At 31.3% G+C, this 24,227-nt stretch overlaps 5 protein-coding genes across 6 annotated transcripts in view; 2 read left to right on the top strand and 3 right to left on the bottom strand.

Moving 5' to 3' along the window:
- The window catches only part of Trxr1 (Thioredoxin reductase 1), a 28,273-nt gene extending 18,722 nt beyond the window's left edge, over nucleotides 1-9,551 (bottom strand). The window contains exon 1 of one of the 2 annotated variants that reach the window (XM_072545366.1): nucleotides 9,369-9,551. In XM_072545366.1, coding sequence (XP_072401467.1) covers nucleotides 9,369-9,381 — 13 coding nt within the window. In that variant the 5' untranslated portion in view covers nucleotides 9,382-9,551. Of the gene's footprint in view, nucleotides 1-8,968; nucleotides 9,105-9,368 lie in introns of those variants that run through there. The other variant, XM_072545364.1, reaches the window with a different exon arrangement.
- On the top strand, nucleotides 9,202-11,347 carry sni (SDR family oxidoreductase sniffer). The gene is made up of 5 exons (XM_072545371.1): nucleotides 9,202-9,341; nucleotides 10,045-10,096; nucleotides 10,286-10,476; nucleotides 10,793-10,942; nucleotides 11,028-11,347. Exons 1-5 carry the CDS (start codon nucleotides 9,216-9,218, stop codon nucleotides 11,250-11,252), a joined length of 744 nt encoding a protein of 247 aa, XP_072401472.1. The 5' UTR covers nucleotides 9,202-9,215; the 3' UTR covers nucleotides 11,253-11,347.
- A 147-nt stretch (nucleotides 11,348-11,494) lies between these two features.
- Nucleotides 11,495-12,037, bottom strand: LOC140451340 (mitochondrial translation release factor in rescue). The gene is made up of 2 exons (XM_072545084.1): nucleotides 11,878-12,037; nucleotides 11,495-11,733 (listed from the first exon to the last, which is right to left on the bottom strand). Exons 1-2 carry the CDS (start codon nucleotides 12,035-12,037, stop codon nucleotides 11,495-11,497), a joined length of 399 nt encoding a protein of 132 aa, XP_072401185.1.
- Nucleotides 11,924-12,383, bottom strand: LOC140451518 (uncharacterized). The gene is made up of 2 exons (XM_072545373.1): nucleotides 12,155-12,383; nucleotides 11,924-12,099 (listed from the first exon to the last, which is right to left on the bottom strand). Exons 1-2 carry the CDS (start codon nucleotides 12,320-12,322, stop codon nucleotides 12,061-12,063), a joined length of 207 nt encoding a protein of 68 aa, XP_072401474.1. The 5' UTR covers nucleotides 12,323-12,383; the 3' UTR covers nucleotides 11,924-12,060.
- Nucleotides 12,384-12,567: 184 nt separating this feature from the next.
- On the top strand, nucleotides 12,568-18,512 carry Mob4 (MOB kinase activator 4). The gene is made up of 4 exons (XM_072545372.1): nucleotides 12,568-12,722; nucleotides 12,825-12,988; nucleotides 13,041-13,250; nucleotides 16,251-18,512. The coding sequence occupies exons 1-4, from the start codon at nucleotides 12,654-12,656 to the stop codon at nucleotides 16,483-16,485; spliced, it is 678 nt and encodes a 225-aa protein (XP_072401473.1). The 5' UTR covers nucleotides 12,568-12,653; the 3' UTR covers nucleotides 16,486-18,512.
- Nucleotides 18,513-24,227: the final 5,715 nt, after the last annotated feature.

Genomic DNA, 24,227 nt, shown 5'->3' with positions numbered 1-24,227 from the left:
TAGTATTTTCCTCTTCCCCAGGTTCAATGGACCGGCCAGTCCCTAGACTTTAAAACGTGGAAAACTATGAATCGGATAAGAACGGGGGTCGCTCCAGTAAAATCAAACATAGCAAAATGGGGAAAAATACACCAAGATGATGTGAACTGTCCTCATCGATGTACCCTCGAAGATTTGTGGCTCGCCAACAAATATGGAACCGACGTAGCCCGATACTGGGCCGAAATTTTATGAATGACATGTCCGGACACGATAAAGTAAAGTAAAGTAAGCATTTGAGAGGATCACGAAGGTTCACCGGCGAGCAGGTGGAAGTTTCCATCCAAGGGAACTCCAGATAAAGGTTAATTAAATATATATAGAAAATTTTATTGTAAAACGGTTAGTCGAAGATATGAACTTATATCGTTCAGTAATAAATAATTATATAAATTATTGTGTATTGTAAATAATTGTGTTAGTGTAATAAATAAAAATAACTGTAGATAAATTAAGTAATAAGGACTAAATAAAATAAGTGTTAAAAGCATTTTTAATAATAAATTAAAATTTAATAAAAACATAACAGTACATAAACTCAATCAAGCTTTTGATAGTGTGAAAAGAAATAAAATACTACAGAACGTTGATGATCTGACACACGTAGATGACCAAGATAGCAAGTTGAAAGATTTTGAAATATGTTAAAAATACAACGGAAGAACGCTAAACCCAACTGCATGCGGTTTCCACAAGGGAAATGGCCAATACAATAAATTAATGGCATAAATAATTCGAACTGACGTGACTTTACCTTACGTAATCGTCGGTAAGATCGCGAGGTTTCAATAATAAATGGTTTCGTAAATTGCCACGATGTTCTGGAATCGAGCCAAACAGAAAATAAGCAGTATTCAAAAAGTCGGAAACAAATAATCTAATGGATCAATTGCGCTAATTACCGACCACATAAGGTTTAAATAAACATATTAGAATACATTACACGTGTTTGAACGCAAAAGTTAGAATGATAGTTGTACTTTTGCTTTTTGTTGTATGTTTTCCAATAAATTGATATTTTAAAATGAAAATACTTAACGAATCGACAGAAAAAGCATAAGTACAATGAATCAAGTGAGAGTTTGAGTACTCTCAAAAATGTCAATTTTTCGTTTTTATAATTTTTTTTTTTCGGTGGGTTGCAATCCGCTTAAAAATGTTAAACAATTCACACGCATAGTTGAGGCTTTTACAAGAATTGTCTATTTTTTATAGACCCGTAGATTGACCTAAAAATTGCATTTTTTTTTTAAAGCGACGTGACGTGATCAACTCAGGTTGTTTTTCAACAGAGAGCCACAATATATTATTCCGGTAGCGAGAATAACCAACACAGACATGGCGTGGCAGTAATGGTTAATAAAAAATCTAATAGAGCGGTGGAATCGTATTTCCCTATCTCAGAAAGGGTAATGGTACTGAAGTTGGTGACATCTCATGCCAAACTGAATTTGATACAAGTTTATGCTCCTACGGCGAATGCCAACGAAGAAGTGGAATTATTTTACCGAGATATCGAAGAGACACTGAGAATAACGGAAACAAGAGAAATCACGATAGTCCTAAAGTGTATTTTTATGTATGAGAGAGTAATAAAACAATAAATTATGTATGCAAATCCCTAAACTGTTGATACGGGTGACTCAATGAAAAACAGATATTTGTCAACAAGTTTACAGAAGTATATAGGAAAACAATTTTAAATTGAGTATGACCACCAGGTATAAAGGTTGGAGCAGAATAGAATACAATAGTTGTGAAGGTTACTAATCCCTAAATAAGGTTGCCAGTGTCGGAGTGATGGAGGTTAACAGGTACTAATGAATTTGCAAGAAATGTAAGATGTTTATTTTATTGGTTATATATAACCAATAAAAGTTTAATAAGTACCTACCTATTTGCAAAATAAAGTTTAATTCTTTAGATAAAATAAAACGTTTTATTTTATCTATTTGCAAAATAAAGTTTAATTCTTTGCCTATTTGCAAAATAAAGTTTAATTCTTTAGATAAAATAAAACGTTTTATTTTATCTGAAATGAGTGCATTCCACGAAGTAAGGGTTTCAACAATCAAACATTTACTTCTTTAATTCCAGGAATCTACGACAGTAATTGACTAGATAATTACCTTCTAAACTTATTCCACAGAAAATGTGATAGTGGGTTTTTCCATTTTGTATATAGGAAGGTCCAAGTGGCGTATTCAAAATTCTTAACAGTTCACTAAAAGTAGGTACTTCAGTTGCAAGGTGCAGTTTATTGTGTATACTAGTGTTATGGAAAATTTGGAAGTGCCGTGAACACGCCGAAAAATTGGTCCTCTAACAGTTAATGAAAAAACATTAATATTTAATTGTTTTAAATCATTTACAGACAAACGTTTATGTGAAAGTGTTGATGAGACCGTTGAGTTAGTTAGCAGTACACTTGGTGTTGGGAAATCTACGATTTACAGAGTTATTAAAGAAGAGAAATGTGGTAGTTTTCAAATGCCACGTAATGCTCCAGGGAAACCAAAATTTCAAATAGAATATCATTTTAAAGAAGGACTTCGACGGAAAGTGCATGAATTCTTCTTTAGACAAGAATTTCCAACATTGGATAAAGTTCTTGTCTCAGTTCGAGATGATAAGGATTACCCAGAAATGAGTCAAAGTACGTTATGGAAACTTTCAAAAGAAATAGGCTTCCGCTGGAAAAAGAATCCCAGAAAGTCTATTTTATTAGAAAGAAGCGATATTGTCATATGGAGAAGACATTTTCTAAGAACCATAAAGGAAATGAGAAACCAAAAAAGAAAAATTTTTTATCTTGATGAAACATGGATCAACGAGGGTCATACACCAAATAAATTTTGGCAGGATGAAACTGTTACAAGTCAAAGGCACGCTTTTGTAAATAACTTATCTACTGGTTTAAACCCACCATCAGGAAAGGGACGCAGGCTGATAATAGTACACATTGGCAGTTCAGACGGTTTTGTTGAAGGTGGTTTATTAACTTTTGAATCAACTCGTACCGGTGACTACCATGAAGACATGAACGCTGATGTCTTTCAAGAATGGTTCGAACAAATGATAAATCTTCTTCCTAAGAACTGTGTAATAGTAATGGATAATGCAAGTTATCACTCCAGACTTATAGAAGGACTGCCCACAACCAAGTGGTTAAAAAAAGACTTGCAGAATTGGCTGAGTTCAAAAAATATTACGTACCATCCCGGATCTATAAGAAAGGAACTTTATTCGTTGTGTGCCCTTCATAAAGAAAAATTTAAAAAATACGAAATTGATGAAATTGCCAAAAATCGTGGAATGACAGTACTTAGATCCCCACCATATCATTGTGAATTAAACCCGATTGAACTGGTATGGGCACAGATAGAGTGAAGTTTCAAGAAAAAATACCACTTTTAAAATTCATGATGTTAAACAGTTGTTTTTGGAGGCCGTAAATAATGTAAAACCTGAAAACTGGGAAAAGGCAGTAAATCACACTATTAAAGAAGAGGAAAAAATGTGGAAGCTGGACAATATTACTGATAAAATGATCGAGCCAGTTATTATAAATCTTGGTTCTGAAAGTTCATCTTCTGAATCTGATTTGGATTTGTAACAAGTAGCTGTAAGTTTTATATTAATATTTTTATTCATCTATTTAACATACCTTAGACGGTTTTAAAAACTCTTTTTCTCTTTTGTAATTTTTAAAAATTAAAAAAAATGTGAATTTTTTAAAACCCTTTTTAATGTAGGCCAGTCAGTTCTAATATAGTGTGTGATAAAAGAGGTCACTTTTGTTTACATACACATAACACTTTATAACACTGAAATAATTCATTTATTTTTTACAATTATTCAAAGTAATTTTTCAATTAATCTTGAGCACGCCCATGGAGTGGTCGGAGCTACCAGTTAAAATTATGCTAATTACTCTCTCGTTCATAAAAATAAACTATAGGTGATCACAATGCAAAGATTGGAAAGGGACAAAGCGGAAAGTGCATAGGAAACTATGGTCTGGAAGATCGAAACGAGAGAGGAGACCGTCTGTTACAATTCTGTCAAGAGCAGAACTTGATTATTACAAACACATTTTTCAAGTTACCAAACAGACGATTGTATACATGGCGATCGCCCGCAGATACATCGGTGAAAGTAGTCAGGAACCAGATAGACTATATTATGATCAATGAAAGATGCCGTAATCCTGTTAAAGCCGTGAAATCATATCCTAGATCAGACGTGGCCTCAGATCACAATCCACTTATCGCCAAGATTACAATCACCCTTAAGAATATTAAAAGGCATCAACGAATCCCTACAATATACACGAGAAAACTTAAAGAACCTAACGTAAAAGAATGCCTCCAACATGAACTGCATGTGAACTGCAACAAATTGAACACAAACACCAATGATATTGACGAGTACTGGGATCTACTAAAAGATTGTCTACTGGAACCCTGTAAAGAAATACTAAAGACTTCCGCAAGGAGAAAAGAAGAATGAATGAATGACGAGATACTCAATATGATGGAACAACGGAGACAATTTAAAAACAAAGACAACAATAAATACTGAGAGATAAACCACGAGATCAGGAAGATGATAAAACAGGCAAAAGAAAAATACTTTGAAGAGAAATGCAAAGAGATCGAGAACCTACAAAAAAAATATGATCTTAAGGGCAGGTATCCTTCGGTTTGCATCTAAAATTCTGTGAAATTACGTTGTGGATTAAAAATCGGGTGTCATATTTGTAAACGATGAACAAAATACCTTGTGAATTTTACTGGAAATAGTTACAATTCATCATAACATCAAAGAAAATATTTGATACAAACATGTTGACACATTTTGATTTATTATTTTAACTTTACTAAAAATAGATCCTTTCAATAGGAACAAGTTTGCATCTATCACCGCCTTAGGTAATTAAAAACACTCAAAGTAAATCAAAATCTACAAAACACTCACATGAAATAAAAATTTACATAAATATAATAATGCATTTTTTAATTCCACAACGAAGTTTAGATGACTGTTCTAAAATGTATTATTTAAAACATAAATATCTCTAGAGGATTGTTATTGATATGATAGCGATAATGCAAGGCATTAAAAGTATGTAATACTTAATTACTGTTTGTCATTACAGCAAATGTGACGCCACTGGACTAGAAAATCAATATTTAAATTTAGAGGACAATTACAAAGACTATGGTATTATCAAGGAATAAATTATAGTAGGAGGGGCATCAAATCTAATATTTGTGATGATTTTTTTATAATTTTGCATAAGGGTTCAAGAATAACAGCTCAGTTTATAGAGCAAAATATTAAATCTGTTTTGGCATTCAAATAACAATCTACATTTTTATAATTTAATAATTCGTTTAAAATTGATGTTACTGTAAAAGAATCCTTAATGCGAGCGAACGCCTGCCGCAAGCAACACGCTGCATAGATAGCCCGTTCATAGCAATGTTACAGCAAAGCAAAGGTACGTTTTTGCTGGAGCGTCTGTCTGTTGCGATCGTCGCTAAGCGATGATCGCGGTCGCTGTGTACCGCTTATGTCGTGGTCTGTTACGGCGACGTTTTGACCGAAGCGTCTGTCGCTGGAGTGGCTATACAGTTGGTAGACGACTTTTTCATATCTTCTTTTACTAAACTTAACAAAAAATCAGACTGTAGTTCACATCCAAACGGAAGAACTGTGGAAACTTAACATCATCTCCTATTAAATGATTGTTCATCAAAATTTCGAAGTATCCTTCTTCTTGTCTTCTTTTAAATATTGAATATTTTTCTAATCTTGTAGCACGTCGACATTTCTTCGTCCTCTACTCCTTCTGCTAGCAGGAATTTTAACAATAATTGTTCTATGTTACTTACGCTCATCGATGCAACAAAACCACTTGTTCACTAGACAACGGAGAACGATGATCGCAACAGACGCCCCAGTAAAAACGTATTTTTAGGAGCCGTTTTTTACATTATTTGCCATACTTAAATGAAAATCGAAGATATACAAGTTGGAGGATAAATTTTGAATTTTAAAATATGTTTTCCAATTTAAAATTGGATAACCTCACTTAAGATGCTGAGCCATTCAACATATGGGTGCAAAATATTCAATCTAAGATTTCGAAAAAACTATTCCCCAGACAGCGTTCACCTTGTGCCTGTTTAAACAACATCAAAACTTTATCTAGAGAATTAGTCTTCAATCTTTAAACGTGCATAAGTTATGAATTTTTCAAAAAAATGGGAGATTTTATTGGTTTTTTTCTACTTTCCTCTAAAGAAAAATGTACTTTTTGTACAGAGGAAAATGCAGTTTTATATAAAAAATTGTTTGTTTTTTAATTCTCTACAAAAATCACAATGACAGTATTGCGATTAAATTACTATTGCATTAAGATTTTTCACTACAAGAACAAAAAAAAACGAAAAATCACGAATTGTTTTAGATTTTCTCACAAAGAATTCAGGGAAGTGCTAATTTACAAATTAATTATGGTTTTTTATGGTCTATAAACCATTTTTCAAAAGATAGGGGTGGGTTGCTGTTAGATCCTAAAATAAAAAAATCTCCAGCTTGGCCTAACAATAATGAAAAGTTATTGTGGAAACAGTGCTTCACACAATCATACAGGAAGCTTTAAAGAAGAACTAGAAAGATTATATGAAGATATGATAAGTTATAAAAATATGTTAATGTCAAGCTGAAAAAATAGATAACCATTTACAACAAATAAGTCAATAAGGACTTTTTCAGTAGCATAATTCACAACAGCAATTAATTACATAGTTCTAAGTAGCTATGTACAGAAAAACATGAATTAATGTAGGAACTTATAGCTGGACAAATTGTAAAATCATTATCTCGTGGGAGAAAAACTATTACAGTGACAAAAAGCACAAATAACTGATAGAAATGTGGATTATTTAGGAACCCAAACATGAAACAAGATATTAACAGGACCTCCAAATAAAACTCAAATATATCTAATCTTGTAGATTAATAATTCTAAAAAAAAAGTCCATTATCTCAAATCAGTGGATATCTGTCAAAAGTAGGTCAGGGACTTTCAATACGAATTACTAAGAACACATTTTAAGATCGTTTTAGTAGAAAGAAATGTCTGGCTTTTGTTTGCATGGCTGAATCTTGCTGGAGACAAGATTTTTTTCTTGTAAATTATTTGTAAAAACACACTGATTTTACTTTATTTAGATTCTGTTCTGTATTTTTATAATTCCTGATTGACCAAGTGGATACTTAGTCTTGCATTATACCTTCACTCTTTCTCTCTCTATTAAGTCTTGTAATCTATCTGATAACTACTCCTCTGAGAAATCTCATTTTGCTTGCCTGCATTTTAGAGTTTTTTTCTTCTTTTCTCCTCATTGTTACACAGCTTTCACATCCATATAGCAGAGTAAGTATGGCCAATACCTTATAAAGTTTTACCATTGCATCATGTATTATTCTTCAAAATTCTTTTTTTTTTAATGAAACCTGTCAATTAGATGAAATTACTAGAAAGAATAAGTACTAGCGAAGTTAGTACACAAAAATTTAAATCCAGACAGCAAAATATAATTCAGAAATGGCCCAAAATTCATTTTACCAACATAAAAAGGTCTTTGCAAGTCTCCGCCACAACTTTTTCAACAGTTTACACATCTACTATCTATATGAACGAGAAAGTTTTACAAATAGCCTGGATTTTTAAAACAAATGTGAAATTATTAGAAATAATAGGTAGGTACTAATAAAGATAATACACAGACATTGAAATCCAGGCCATAAAATGTACCTCAGAAATGGCTGAAAATTCATTTTACCAATATAAAAAGATCTGTGTAAGTCATAATATCAATGTAGATCTTCTGAAATGCTTTGTAAGATCAATAACATGGGATTGAGACATAAAATATGACTAATATGATCAATAAATTAGTTATTTTCGAAATTTGGACTAAAACTCAGGTGAATAAGTAGATTCCACACCCAGATGAAGGACATAACAAATAAAAAACAAACTACAGTATATCATTTTCAGGATTTATAAGCTTTTGGCATAAGTCTTATGGCATTAGACAATAACTGTGCCAAAGGCCTGTATATATTGTTAAAAAAGAAACTATTTGTGACAAATAAGGAAAAATCTAAATACAAGAATCTATAACTTATAATCAAAAGAAATATATGAGAAGAAATATGTATCACAACTACCAAAAAATTTAAAAACATCACTACAGATCAGAGCTTGCTTAAAAAATTATGAAATATCTTTTACATATACCAGACACACAACCAAACTTTTCTAAAACTTTTTCATGTAGGTAGATATTAGAAAAAATTAAAAAGCTGTAAAATTTGGAACAGATGTCATCTCTAAAGCAAAAAAGACATCTCCATCATGTAAAAACTGTTGGGATCGTATTTAAATAAACAGATTCGATCATAATAAAGCAATTCTCATGAGATTATAATGAGTGTAAGAAAATCTTACGGCAAACTCCAGGACATTGTATTTGTTCAACATTTTTCTTCACGGTACTTTTTTTGGGGCAAAATTCACAAAAGGATCTTTTAAAGGACATCGCATCATGGAATAACGAAACTATAAATTTAGGAAAATACTTTTTCTATCAGGCATCTATAAATTCATTTATAGGTTGACACAATCAGTGTCAAATAATATTGAAAATAACAGACGTCGTTTTGTATATTCTTAAAAATGATTACTTCAGAGATAATTGAGTAACCAGATGATTAGTAACTAAAAAATGTATTTTACGCGGTTGGTTTGATACCTCTCAAAAACATAGGAAAAGCAAGGTTATGTAGTTACGTCATTGGGAAAAAAGAGCAAGTCATTGGAAGTGCGGAAAACGATATTTTTACTTACATCTCCATTTTGATGTGCTGAATTTTCTTGCAAAATTTGCTTGCAGTTTTGGATAGCCTGCAATGGTGTCACTAGCCCATAACTTAACTACTCCCCGAAAACTGACATGACGAAAACAAAAAACTGCCGCCATTTGACTAAGTACCGCTAGTGATCTTTTGATATTAGCTGAACGGCCTTGAGTTTGATTATTTCATTAGATTATGAAGTTATATATATCGTGAACTGCCGAAAGTCTTAAATATTAATGAATTCCATTGTTATAACAGGTTGTAATAGAGGCATAGGCTTAGGCCTTGTGCAACATTTAGTGAAAGACAAAATATCCCCAAAATGTCTCATGGTAACATGCAGAAACGTGGATAACGCAAAAGTGAGTATCTACTTCCTATTTACTTACCAACAGGTGCCATTTTGATAATCTACACTAACACCCGGTAACAGAAAACAAAGTTCTGACACGTTATACTCAATTTATTAAATAATGTAGCCACAACACACCTACAAGGCTAACTTTAACGCGCCAGCGCGAACTTGTGTTTTGTTGCGTTATTTGAAATGTTCTTTCTTCTATTTGCTGAATGCTCTATGATTTATAGATATCCCTACCAGAGATAATACATTGATTAGATTCTCAATTTTACAAGTCATATACAATTCTAGAACCTTGAATTAAACTTCTGAAAATCATTATTACGCTGATTAAAAGTTTCATGAAATTTTCAGGAAATTGGTAGTGACTAGCAGCACGAAGCGACGTCAAATTTTACAAAATTATTATTATTTTTTAAAACTTCATGTTCTTAAAATGTCTTTTATTTTTAATTATATTATTACAAAACGTAAAAATGTGCTATCGGAAATGTATCCTGGGAATTAAAAGTAAGACAAAAAATGAAGCCTAAATTTACCTGTATCTCATTGTTTATGGAAGGTATTCATTGTTTTGTTTATCTTATATATTTTCGCATTTAATGGTTAAATTTAAAAGACAATGTAGCTTTTACACCAAAACTACTTTTTATGGTATATTTTACCTATAGTTAAACAAACTGATATATATATATTTTTTTTAGGAACTCAAACAAATAGCAGCAGAAAACAAAAATGTACACATTTTGCAACTGGGTAAGATATATTCCTATATTTTTATACATTAAACAAAAACATATCTATTTAAGGTCTTAGATTTTTCTCCATCTAATTTGTCACATAATGTTCTTGTCTTTGTAAATAATCCTTGATTTCCATTATTGTTCTTGAATTATCAGTATGATATACTTCCTGAGCTGCTATTTTACATTTTTGTTTTTGCAGAAGTGGACAAACCAGAAACCTTTGAGGATTTTGCCAAGAAGGTAGAAGATATTGTTCAAGACGATGGGCTGAACGTTTTGGTAAATAATGCGGGATATTCTCCAAAATCTACAAGGATCAATTTCGTAAAACCTGAACAAATGATGGAAACCTTTCTAATCAACTCTGTAGGGCCTTTAATGCTAACCAAGGTACCAAAAACAATAAAAATATTCTTTTCCAAATTTTCATAACATTTTTTAGTTATCACGGCTGTTTTTTCGTTAGCAAAATGTAAAAAGTGTTATTTTCTAAATTTTTCGTAGTCACTGCACAAGTTTTTTTACTAGAAACATGTAAAAAGTGTTCGTTTCTAAATTTCGTCAGCATTTTCTTAGTTACCACAGCTGTATTTTATTAAAAAGATGTTTGACTATAAATTTGGTATCAATTTTTGTGCTGGAATGTGAATTTTTGTATGGTGTACAAATGTATAATCTGTATTAATGTTTATATTGACCATTGTAGACATTGTTGCCCTTATTAAAAAAAGCTGCCACTAGGAATGCAGATAAACCTATAGGAATTTCTAAATCAGCAGTAATAAATATGAGCTCATACTTGGGATCTTTGTCTCTTAACAACCAAGGAGGATTGTACCCATACAGATGTTCAAAGGTATACTAATTATCGTAAAAAGCAATAAAGGAATATATAAATTCTGTTAAAACATGCATACCCAACCCCATTTTAATTGTTTTAGGTTGCTTTGAATATGATAACAAAGTCCCTGAGTGTAGATTTTAAAAATGATGGAATTTTGGTAAGTTCAATCCATCCAGGCTGGGTTAAAACTAGCATGGGAGGCACAAATGCCCCTCTGGATGTAGATACAAGTGTTTCTGGTATCATTGAATTGTTAAAGAACTTAAATGAAGACCATAACGGCCAGTTTTATTGTTATGATGGATCAAAAATGGATTGGTGAAGAATTTGTGCAATTTTATATATTGTAAATAATTTTATTAACTGTAGTAGAAGTTTACATACTGATTTATTCGAAAATAAAACCACTAAACACTTTTTTTTTGTTTTTTCACACTTTTAATGTTCCATTTTTTGTTTGGATAGAAATTTTACTAAATAGCACACCTCTACTAACTTAACTTTGTGATCCATATTGTTTTCTTATTATAAAAACATATATAACTTAAAGTATTTTATTAATTATTACATTTTTTGATCTACACTGCTACACTGCTCTCGATTCTTCCAAGCTTCCTTTAATTTTTGTAGTTTTTCTCTTTTCTGGTCCCTCACAAGACTCTTCTTTTCATTACGGACTTTAATTTGGGCTTCTAAACTGTTTTCTCGATTTATAAAGTTATCTAGCTTTGTTTGAAGAAGGCTGCGAGCTATTACTCGATTTTTGTGCAATTCTCTGGTTTCTTGACATTTTACAACAATTCCTAAAACATTTTAACAATATTTTAAGCTATATATTGATCCAATTCATAAAAAAATCACATTATTTCACTTAATTTTAACCAGAACTTCCAATATTCCTGAGACAAAATCTAAATATCTAAAATTTACTCATATAAATATATTACCAGTTGGTATATGCTTCATTACTACACAATTGGCTGTTTTGTTTATTTTCTGGCCACCAGGTCCACTTCCTCGTACATGCATCTCTTCTATGTCCTTATCTAGCAAAGGGGGCACTTTGGAACAATCTAATGTGTGTTTAAATCTTAAAAATAATTGCATCCTAGTATAGTATCTGCATAAAATCATTGTACTGCTTGTTTTAGAAGTAATGTAACACCTTTCTACAATGAAAAAAGAACTGAAAGATTTCATAGCATTATAATAAATCAAACTTACCTTGTAGTTAAGACTGATTTGGTTTTCATCAACAAGATCTCTATTTTGTTGAAATTCCTTTTTTATTCTCTTGCGGAAATATTCTTTGTCTGTAAATTTAAGTTCTTCGCTATATCTTAATAATTCTTTATATAATTTTAATATTTGTGTACGATTTATTTTATTCATTTTATAAACATTTACTCATTTTTAAAAACCTAACCTAATTTACTGACATTGAGTATTGAGTTCACTTCTTCTGTTTCATGTGGCAATTTATAAAATTGTTCCTGCCTGATTTGCAAAAAGATTTTGGTATTTACAATCTACGAAATAAATAAATAATATATGGTTATATTTTTATATAAATATTCTTTATTATAAAAAATAAATGGAATACAAATTTTATATCCATAAATAATTTTTGAACGGAGGCAGTAAGTTGTTAGCACTGTTTTGACAAGACGTACACATTAGGAGTGATCAGGACGTAAGTGAAATCTGTCAATAATTTATTTATATGTCAAAGATGAAGATGGCTGATGGATCCACAATTTTGCGAAGAAATAGACCAGGAACCAAAGCAAAGGTAATCAATTAAGAAAAATTAAGTAATTCACAAACATTCCGTGTTTTTCATCTATAATGTATGGTTAATCTTACCTCAATTTAATGTGAAACGTCTTTGTAGGATTTCAGTCACTGGCCAGATGAACCTTTTGAGGATATGGATAGCACTCTCGCAGTGCAACAATACATTCAGCAACTTATACGTCGTGACCCGAATAACATAGATTTAATATTAAAAATGCCCGAATCGCAAGATGAAGGAGTATGGAAATATGAGCATTTAAGGTAACCAGAGAAGCAATCAGTGTTAGTTTTATTTATATATTTACATTTGCAGGCAATTCTGCATGGAGCTGAATGGATTAGCGGTTAGGCTGCAAGGCGAATGCCATCCAGAAACTTGTACACAAATGACAGCCACTGAACAGTGGATATTCCTTTGTGCAGCACATAAAACTCCAAAAGAGTGCCCCGCAATTGATTATACAAGGCACACTTTAGATGGAGCAGCTTGCTTATTAAATAGCAATAAGTATTTTCCAAGTCGGTAAGTTAATCATTAAGATATTTCGGACGATTTTCACATTTGGTCCCATTGAAGATAGCTATAATTGAGCTGTCAATTAAAGTTCATAGAAGGAAATGTTGGTTCTTGACTGTGTTGCCATGTTTGTTTAATAAATCGGAAAATAGCATGTGATTTATAATTAATAAAAATCCAATAGAACGTTAACAAACTAACAGTCAAAAAGAAATTCTTTCAAAAAATAATAAGAATAGTATTCAGGTACTTTCCACAGATATCTGGTGACCATCTGTAACAATCTGGCAACTAGTGGTTTGAGGATTGCCAAATCTATTAGCTTATTATCAAAGGCAAATGCCAAAAAAATGTTGTAATAATTAACTGCAATTTATATGAGAAGAAACGAGTATTTATTCGTTCGTGTTGTATATAAAAAAATATAAAAAAGTGCATAATTCATATAATAATATAATAAAAATGTATTTTTGAAAGCTTCTCTATTTGTAATTGAAGCCTACAACATATACATTATAAAGACATGACAACACAGTCAAACGTCAAAAATTTGTTTTGTGAATTTAATTCAAAGCTCCTTTGTAGCTATCTTCAATGGGACCAAATGTGAAAATCGTCCGATATTTCAATAAAATTCTCAGATTACTGTACATTTCACTGCTGTTATGATTACTTTGAAAAGTTGGCATTTGAATTTCACTGAATTTTCCATTTATCCTCATATGAGCTTTATTTACTAAATATATTGATTGAAATATGACATTCTTTCTAGTCTTCTACTGTGCAGTTATTTCCTTATTTTCCTTATTCTTATATAAGGATATTAAAAATGCTTTTAATGTTTTTTATAGTCAAATGTACACCTTTGTAAATTGTTCTATTCCTAAAGCCAAAAAAGTGCCCGCAGCTCTACTTCCAGGTTTCCAAACTGGTTCTCTCAAGATTTGATCCATAAAATTAAAAATAAAAATAGTCTGCATCGTTTGTGTTTAATTAAAGCCCCAGGGAGCCCAAAGAGTGTTGAATTTCAGCTTTTAAAAACTGATATTAAAAACCAAACCAAATATGAGCATAACTTATACAAACATTCACTTGAAAACCATCTACTTGCTGACCCAAACAAATTCTGGACTTTCTTTAAGTCAAATATCAAATATCTATTATGGGATTGGCTAAACCTCTGGCGTTTTTGTTTAATATGTCGATTAAACAGAAATATTTTCCAGATATTTTAAAAGTGGCAACAATTTCTCTAATACATAAAAAAGATAAAAAAAATTACATTCAAAACTACAGGCCTATCAGCCTGTTAAATAGTATTGCTAAGATTTTTGAAAGTATTCTTTATGATGCATGATAATGATGTAAATGAATGAATTTATGATCATATATGAGCATGTTAAGGGTAAAATCAGCAAATTCCAGCATCAATTTGTAAGAGACAAATCAACAGTAACTAATATCTGTGTTCTCTCTGAACATATTGCTAAGGCTATTGAGGCAGGGGAACAGTTGGATGTTCTGTATACTGATTGTGAAAAAGCATTTGATAAGGTAAATCACTGTATTCTTTTAAATAAACTGGTACAGTTTGGTTGCTCAAGAAAAGCTTTTAATTTATTAAAATCTTATTTGTCAGATAGAAAGACTAAAGTAAAAGTAGGTAATTGCTTTTCTCACCAATATGTGTCATCCTCAGGAGTACCACAGGGGAGCAAACTAGGACTATTGCTCTTTATTTTATTTATTAACAACTTGCCAGACTGTATTAAATCTTGTAACAGCTTAATGTGTGCCGATGATTTTAAACTTTTTAAAACAATCTCTAATAAGAAAGATGCAGTCAAATTGCAAGATGATCTAAGATCAGTTATTCAATGGTTTAATGATTCAAAAATGACTCTTAATGTTAAAAAGTGTGCAGTAGTTTCATATACGCAAAAACTCAATAGTGTTATTGAAGATTATTATATTAATGATGATCAAGTTGAGGAGTGAGTGTTTTGAAGGATCTTTTAGTTAAATTCCAAATCAACATAAAGTTCAATATACACTTTTATGAAATAACTAACAGAGCTTATCATGCTTTGGCTTTTGACAGTAGACATAGCAAAAATTTCAAAATAAGCACAATTATAAAACTCTATAATGCCCTAGTGAGACTACATATGGAATATGCTTCAATCATCTGGTCTCCTACTGCATTTTCAAACTCAGAAATGATTGAAAAAGTGCAAAAATGATTTTTAAGATTTCTATATATAAGGAAAAATAAGAAATATCCATATGTGGTCTCATACAGGTTAATGTTAGACTCATTTAAGTTGCAGTCACTTGCCACTAGAAGAAACAGTCAGGCCATTGTGTTCATATACTTGATTGTTAACAGTATTAAGTACACAAACTGTGGTTCAATTGAGTTTATTTACTTTAGAGTACCCAAGAGTAGATTAAGGATAACTAACCTAGATCTATTCTTAACAAACTACTATAGAAACATAACACCAATAAACAATATGTTAAAAATTTGTAATGAAGTATTTAATAGACTGACTCATGTGGATATATTTAATGTAAAAAGCTGCGAACTTAACCTTTTGACTGCCGGCAACGCGGCTGCCGCGTTGGAACAAAGTTTGGCCCTGTGCGGTGTACGCGCCTACCGCGTGTTATACCTGCTTCATTTCAAAAGTCTAATTTTCGGATGGCACATAGGGCATAACCACATACTGGGACTGGCAGTCAAAGGGTTAAGACATTGCTTGCTCATCAGCACTAGGTTTAAGGGGTTTATTGCATTTCTTTCTTATTGTATTATTAATGATTTCTTTCATTCATTTATTGTATTTTTGTTGTCTTAAACAATTTGCATGTAATTACTATTGGTCTGTAGTATTTGTAAGGTGTCTAAATAAATAAATAAATAATCATTTTATTTGTATTCTTTTTTATCTTTTATATGAATTGTAGTTGGGTATAAGAAATTATATTTTGTTTCTGTTTCAGAGTTAGTATTAAGGAATCATCTGTAGCAAAGCTAGGATCAGTGTGTAGAAGAGTATATCGAATTTTTTCCCATGCATATTACCATCATAGATCAATATTTGACGAATTTGAAACAGAGACTTGTTTATGTAAACGGTTTACACAATTTGTAACGAAATACAATCTGATGTCCAAGGATAATCTCATTGTACCAATATTGGAAGAAGAAAATACACCAGGAGAATCTGAGGCGTAATTTCTCGAATATGAACATTTTTAATGGGTTTTTAAGATGAAGGGAATTTCTTGAATTGACAATAAATATATTGATCCTATTTAGCAATTGTTAGTGTACCGATTGAGATGTAATAGAGCAGATTCTTGTTTACATTTCTCAAATATATTTTTGGAAGAGATCCTTCATTTTTAAATGTTCTGAGCTTTTACCGACTTTTTAACTAGGTCCTTATGTTGGACTGATAAATGAACTGGATTTGGGAGCTCCTTGATTAGAATGGTTTAATGTATTTATTGTCATAAAAATCTATTATTACAGTATTTATACATAATTGATTTGTCAAAGTATCATGTACTACATAAAACAAACAATAAACAAAAAAGAGATATTTTTGAAGTCCTGAATACATTTTTGCAATTTCTTAACATGTTTTTCTAGTGTTTAAAATAACTAGCAAAGTCAGTTGACTTTGATATCTTAAAAATATTTTTCAATTATATAATTTTTCAGTTCATTTTCATTAACATTGTGTCCCATTTATCACTATTCTTTTTGTTTGGTATTTATTTACAAAATAATTGTTAGTTTAAAGTGCTTAATACCATTTGTACGTTACTAATTTGATTTTAAACACTATATAAACATATTTTCACATTTATTTTAAAATATGTAGTTCTATCATGTTACCTTACTTAATTTAAATGTATATGTAAGTATAATGTTTTCCTTTGTAGAAATTTTTCCATTTTAAAGCAAGAACCATCCACTGATTTTGGTTTTTATCTTATTTTGCTTGTGAACTTTTAAGTGAGTTACATTATTTTTGAAGCAAAAATTCCAGTAACTCAACTATCTGTCTCTCTATTATCATTAAGTGTAAAATAATTAATAAAATCTGTTGGTAGTTCATTGATTTTTTTATAGATCTATTGAACATTATCAAACACATACTTATTTCAGAGTAGTTTGTGTGTTTAGTAAATATATTATGAGAGACTTCTTTGTTTCACGATGTATAGAATTTTTTCTTAGATATGTTTGTTTTTGTATTGAAATTCTTTGAGAAAAATGTGTGTTTCATTGCAGATATCAGTGTCCTATACAAAAACTTACTGAACAGTAAACCAACCGTTTTTATAATTAGAAAGTGCTTTTTACAGTAAGAGATGAAAATACTTTGGATTATAATTATGTAGAAATAATTCTGATACATTAGAAGGGGATGAACATTTGCATAAAAACACACCATGATATGCAGCTTTGTTGGACTAAATTGTCTACAAACAATACATTATTTTGAGCTGCCCATTCTATCAGAAGTGAAATCATTGTCATGTACCGTTATTCAACAATAATTCAATTGATATTCGTTTGCTCACATACAAAGTGACAGACTTTTAATTTTGATCACTGCCATATTAGTTAATATTTTACCAACCAGTATTTATGGAAAATTAAGGAGCAAATGGTTACAGGTATGGTGTTTTTTAGTATTGAATTAAATATACCTGCTAAATTAAATATCTTATATCAGGAAAAAAGGGGGGGGGGGAAATCTATAATGACGAAGGTAAAGGCATCTAAATAAAAGTAAGTGGTGGATTTATGTGATAGGACGCCGATTTTCCAATGAAACTGCAACAATCTAAAAGATTCTATCCAATAAATACTGTATTCATTTCATTGAATTTTTTTAATATAGTAAAAATGTATCCGCAATGGTACAAATTGTTTCAATAAACGTAGGATCGATAAAAATGTAACATATTTCTATAGAATTTTCGAATTGTATGTATGTAAAATCGAGAAAACTTACTTTTCCACATTTATAAAGGTTCATTATCAAAAAAATGTGGATTGTACCTATGGTTAGAACGAGATCACTCTTATTTTATTTATATTTTCTATATTTCACATTAAGTACAGCGATGTATTTATATGTTGACTATGCATGTAAGATCTGTTTACTTCAAATATTGTAAACATTGTTGACAATGTGAAAAGTCCAATAAAAAATTAGTAAAAATCTTTTCGAAAGATTTATACTTGTTGTGTTTTTATTTCCAATACCAGTAGCAACAATTTGTGAACTCCAGGTAAGTGAAAATAAAATTTACCACCATGAATTTCCACCGAATAAGTCCAGCCTACAGGCACCCTCTGGCTAACTGCCTACCAAGTAAAGTCCACCCAATTGTATAGGCCTAGAGTGGTGTGCACATAGTTGTATAAACCATATACTAAATATTCAAAGGACTGGCTGTATAGAAGAGAACATGGAAGATGAAAGAGATGAGGTACGGGGAACAGACGAGAGAGAAGAGGAATCACCAACGATTCTTGAAGTTAAAGATGCAGTTTAAAAACTAGCCAGAAACAAATCACCCGGAATAGATAATCTCCCAGCTGAACTATATAAAGGAGTTGGCCATGATACCATTATGGCTAGGGATTGCAATCCAGCAGCATTTTCAGTCCAGCAGATTTTTGCAAGATAGGCCTGGATCCAGCAAAATGTGCAATCAAAATAAAAACACGATTTTAATGTTTTTTTTGTTCATTTATTACTTAAGCTTTTTATTACAAACTAATAAAATAAAAATTATCTTAAGTGTATATAATCAAACAAGGACGTATAATCAGTCGTAATTCGCAATAAATCTTGCCTCTCTTTAACTTAAAATGGCTAGAGCAAATGCCACAATTATCATGAGATTAAAAAAAAAAAACGCGTACTCAGTAAGCTGTGGAAGTGAAACATAGGGCTTTGCTTGTGTCGGCTGAGAATTGTCACGAATGAAATTTTATCCAAATGAACTTATCTGTTGTAAGAGTAGTCCATTGATGGCAATTTGGAGCTGACACAAGTTAAGTGATAGGTATGTTTTTCTTCCGTGGCTTACTGAGTACGAGTTTTTTTTGGAAATCATGATAAAAATCAGTCTGTATTCTAAATTTCTAAACAACAGAAACATGAATTATTTAGTTTTTTGGAAGTGAGATCTTAAAAAACATTTTATCTATCATCTTATCACCTAACCTACTTCGCACATATAGCCGGTTGCCGAGAAAGCCTTTTCGGCCTCTACGCTGGTCGATTTTAAGGTCATCAAATAGTCATAAACCATGGACAAATGATCGCCTTTTACTCCTTCGGTCTAATAAAAAAAAGCTCAACGAAAATCTTTGTTCTTTTTGTTTTATACATATACAAGGATTTCCACAGTTTTCACTGTATTCCTTCACTCAACCGTTTTCTCCAATTCTTCCTGTTTAGCCAGTCCCCTTCCTGTAGGTTTCTTTTACTCATTGCTTCGTCCACTTCATCTCTGAAAGATCTTCGGGGTCTGCCTCTCTTTCTTCTTCCTATCGGGCTTCACTCTGTTATTCTATTTATCCACCGATTTTGGTCTGCTCTTCTGACATGTCCGTACCAGGTTAACCTCTTCTGTTCGATGTAGTCTATTATGTCGGAGTTCATTCCCATTCTCCTCTTAATCTCCATGTTATTTATTCTATCTCTTCTTGTTACTCTGCAGCTTCTCCTTAGGAATTCCATCTCTGTTGCCCTTATTTTGTTTTTGGTTTTCTTATTTATTGTCCAATTTTCACACCCATAAGTGAGGATACTTCTTGTCATGGTATTATATATTTTTTTCTTTGTTTTCATGCTGATGTTCTTATCCCATAGTACCGGGTTCAATTTTCGTATGCAGTCTCTTGTTTGTCCTAGTCTATTTTTTATATCTTCCTCCGTTGTTCCTTTGTTTGATATTATGAAACCTAAATACTTATACTTGTCTGTTCCTTTGATTTGTTTACCTTCGTCTATTTCCAGCTGTTTTATTTCTGTATTCTCCGTTGTAAGGTATTCAGTTTTCTTTAGGTTTATTTCCATCCCATTCTTTGTATATTCCTGCTCCAGTTTTCTCATCATAAAACTGAGGTCATCCTCGTCTTGTGCGATCACTATTTGGTCGTCGGCAAAACTTAGCGTATATAGATATTCGTTCCTTACTGGTATACCCATTCCTTCGCACTTTCTTTTCCATGGTTTCAGGGTTTTTTCCAGGAAAATTTTGAACAGGGTGGGGGATGTGGAGCAACCCTGTAGTAGTCCCTTTGTCGTTTTAAATGGACTGCATATTCTATTGCCCGTTTTGATAGCTACTTCATTATTCTTGTAGAGTGCTTTTACCGCGTTTATTAATCTTCGTGGAACTTCTTTTTGTTTTAAATTAGTAAATTCTTTTATAAGATTTGCTTGGACTTTCTCTGCATACCTGTAAATTATCGCTCTTATAGTGTTCCGAGAAGTTGGTAATAGGAATCCACTTTTTGCGCATAACCGCCTCAAGTCGGGTGAGGTACAAAATGAACTCCAGCTAAAACCATTCTAGTAACCATATCTTCCATAGAATTTTCTCTTTCAAAGTAGGAATCAATAGTCTTCTTCGACTTTTTGCTCGGAACTACTTCCCGATTATCTTCATTTTGTGACGAGGTTGCTTTGGGGGCACTGGGAGCTGGTATAATGGTGTTGGTGCTGGAGATCCGTGCTGCTGGATCCAGCATATAAAAAAACGGGTGTGGCAGTCCAGCGGGACTGCCGGTAGAAGTTATACTTCTATACACGCGTTCGTCGTTACAAATTTATATGGGAGTCAATCTGCACAATCATTACATATGTAATGCTATAGGTACGAGAGAGCAGAAAGAGAAAAATAATTAGTTATATAGGTGTATGGTGCCTCGTTTGCTGTATATAAACATTTGACCTGCAATAGGAGTATAGTAAATGAAGGATTGTATCAATATTTTAATGAAAATATATATTTTTATTTTTATATATGTATAAAAGGAGTTGAATGCAAAAAAAAAATTACACATACTCTGCAGTAAAATTCATTGTTTATTTTGTTAATAATATAAAAATTACAATACAATAAATATGCTGCAATATAATTCAATATAATAATACAATATAAATTAAAATGTAATATTCATAAGTATTTAAAACTGCCAATATACATACCTAACTTACTTTACGAAGATAAAAATAAAAAACCAACAGCTCGGATTATGTTCATTTTACTTTAAAATTTATGTTTTTTGCGTATATTACATATATTTAATAAGATTAACGTGAGGTTTTTAAATATTTCAAAAATAAAAAGGGAATTTCATAATTGGGATTCTAAAGCTAAATTTATAGTTCGACGGACTGTAGACGTAGACGCACTGCAGACGTAACAAACGGACAGTAAATATTATTTCAATTTATAAATCGACGGAGTGGAATTTTTTCGCATGAGTAGAAACAGTGGCTAGAGTTGGTGACCATGATATAATATCCTTTTATTATTTATTATTATTATTTTATAAATTCTTAACGTGCATTGTTGCAGCGTATAAAATATTACACATTTAGATAGTACTTATTTAAAATCAAAAAGCGATCTTACAAATCTTGTCATATTTGATTCTCTTGTATTCAATCCTCATACATCTGATCATACTGCTCAAAAGGTAAAATTTGAATTAAATAAATTTGAGTCAAATATAATAAAAAAACGAATATTTAGCAAGGAGAAGAAACGTTTTTTTAAAATTCATGTTAGGTAATGTAGACTGTGTATATGTTTTTGAGACATTAGAGGTAGATAATCAGTGGAATGTTTTTATGAATATATGAAATGTAATGTAAGAAAATGTATATATAATGTTTTCCACCCAAAGAGATAAAAACAGCAAATAAAAGAAATCACAAAAGTACTTTAAAAATGATGAGTGAAACATTGCAAATCTAGACTTACGTTTTGTTTATACTGTCTACCAATAATGTTGATTATAAAGATATTTACAGGACAGAAAAACGCAAATACAATTCTTTACTCACTCAATCTCGAAAAAAATATTATAAATAACGAATTGAAAATAGCGAAAATAAAACTAAAATGGTTTGGCAATTAGTAAAAGAGATTAAGGGTTAATTCCAAACATCAAGGTAATTTCTGTTCGGAGGGTGACCCTCTCAGGTGCTCTCTAACGAAATAAATCAATTTATGGCAAATGCAGCGCCAGAAGCTGTAAAGAAAATAAAGTATGTAAAAAATTTTCAAATTAATATCGAACAAAATAATCATTGCATGTTTTTAACTCCCGTTTCAGAGAAAGAAATAAGTCACATAATAAATAACTTAAAAAACAAGCATAGCTCTGGTTATGATGAAATATCAACCAGCTTTACTCTACTCTAAATTGTTTATAAGTAAAAAATAACGTTTAATTTTTTGCATATTTTGTTTATTCCATATTGTTAGAACCAAATTCGTCTTTCATTGCGTTTGGATATGATTTAGTCCTATAAAGTAGAATTAATTTGTGTAACTTACCTGCTCTGTATCTCCACATGAATATTCCTAAGACAATCCAAGAACAAAGTTGAGCTGTGAAATTCTACATGATGCAAACTCAGTTTTTAATAGATGGACAATATTTCAGCGATGACCACAATTTAGAATTATGTCAAGAAGGCGACAACATAGAAACTACAACTTGAAGCACCAACGAGGGAAGAATTTGTCAGAACTAATTGTCCAAAATGCCATCCAAAAATATTGAAAAAATCTGCTCTGAAATGTATAAGGAAGGTGTTTATCATGTTTTGACAGTAATCCATAAACTGATAGGACTTCGGTATATGGTAGAACGAATTGAATACCAGAAGTGTGGCTTAAGAGAATAATACACCCGCTGTATAAAAATTGTGATGAACTTAATTGCAAAAACTATAGAGTGTAGTATCTTACGAAATACTTCGTGTAAACTTAGCTTTAAGAAATATGACAGAAGTAGAAGGCATGTTTTTCGCTAAGAGATGAATTAGAGAGCTTGGCTCCTTATGTAGAAGCTTAGATCGTACACAGTTTTGTATTTTACAATTTAATAATAAAGTGCTAAACGCTAATTTAAAGCCTATTTGTTTTCTGCTCCTCGGTCACAACATTACTGCTGCATATAAAATATTCGGCAACGTACTTTTTGAAAGACTTAAACTCTTTACAAAGGATATTAATGGACCTTATCAATTGATATAATACCGTTAGGGAAAAGTGATTCGACGGGTGAACTAGCCTCACACTTTTTCGCGTGATCATAGCAAAGGAGAACGTAGTGTTCTTTAGAAGTAGTAGAATGCCTTTTTGCTCATCACTTTGTCATTAGTAGTATTTTGTTTCTTATTCGGAATTTTCTTTGTGTATTTCTTATTTCTTGTGTACATTTTGATCCGCTGTCTTCAAAGTCACGTTTTAAATCGTTTTGCCGCAATTTTTTACAAAATAATCTTTAAATCTGCAATTTTCTGAATAGTTTTCGGTCGCATAATATAATCCTATAGCAGACAATATTATTTCGCTATCAATATCACATATTTAGTACCACAGGAAGTTAAATGTTTTATTGCAATGACGTATGTTGATATATAATCTAAAAAAAAATCCCGTTCTTATATTTAGAAAGGGAATTTCCCAGACAAAAAGAATTATTTTGGTTGAACACTATTGAAGGACATTTGAAAAAAACCTCAGGAGATAGGTAAAAACTGATAACAATTTCCTGTTACAGTTAATTTCATATTATATTTATAATCGAATAATGGTATAATTTGTAATGGCTCTTATATGATAGTCGTATTATAAATAAAGTAATCTTAAAAGCAATTGAAATGTATGTTCCTACAACTGATTATTACGAAA

Source organism: Diabrotica undecimpunctata, chromosome 9 (assembly GCF_040954645.1).
Source record: "Diabrotica undecimpunctata isolate CICGRU chromosome 9, icDiaUnde3, whole genome shotgun sequence".
In the NCBI taxonomy this organism is placed as follows: domain Eukaryota; kingdom Metazoa; phylum Arthropoda; class Insecta; order Coleoptera; family Chrysomelidae; genus Diabrotica; species Diabrotica undecimpunctata.
Note: the sequence above shows the minus strand (reverse complement) of the source record. Positions and strands in the feature narration are given on the sequence as shown.

Excerpts from the sequence above, each read along its gene's own strand:
- LOC140451340 (XM_072545084.1), bottom strand. The coding sequence starts at position 12,037 with ATGCAATTATTTTTAAGATTTAAACACACATTAGATTGTTCCAAAGTG. Across the intron at positions 11,734-11,877 it reads AATGAAGCATATACCAACTG|GAATTGTTGTAAAATGTCAA; the intron begins GTAATATATTTA and ends AAAATGTTTTAG.
- sni (XM_072545371.1), top strand. The coding sequence starts at position 9,216 with ATGAATTCCATTGTTATAACAGGTTGTAATAGAGGCATAGGCTTAGGC. Across the intron at positions 9,342-10,044 it reads GAAACGTGGATAACGCAAAA|GAACTCAAACAAATAGCAGC; the intron begins GTGAGTATCTAC and ends TATTTTTTTTAG. Across the intron at positions 10,943-11,027 it reads ACCCATACAGATGTTCAAAG|GTTGCTTTGAATATGATAAC; the intron begins GTATACTAATTA and ends TAATTGTTTTAG.
- LOC140451518 (XM_072545373.1), bottom strand. The coding sequence starts at position 12,322 with ATGAATAAAATAAATCGTACACAAATATTAAAATTATATAAAGAATTA. Across the intron at positions 12,100-12,154 it reads AAATCAGTCTTAACTACAAG|AAAGGTGTTACATTACTTCT; the intron begins GTAAGTTTGATT and ends TTTTCATTGTAG.
- Mob4 (XM_072545372.1), top strand. The coding sequence starts at position 12,654 with ATGTCAAAGATGAAGATGGCTGATGGATCCACAATTTTGCGAAGAAAT. Across the intron at positions 12,723-12,824 it reads GACCAGGAACCAAAGCAAAG|GATTTCAGTCACTGGCCAGA; the intron begins GTAATCAATTAA and ends ACGTCTTTGTAG. Across the intron at positions 12,989-13,040 it reads TGGAAATATGAGCATTTAAG|GCAATTCTGCATGGAGCTGA; the intron begins GTAACCAGAGAA and ends TTACATTTGCAG.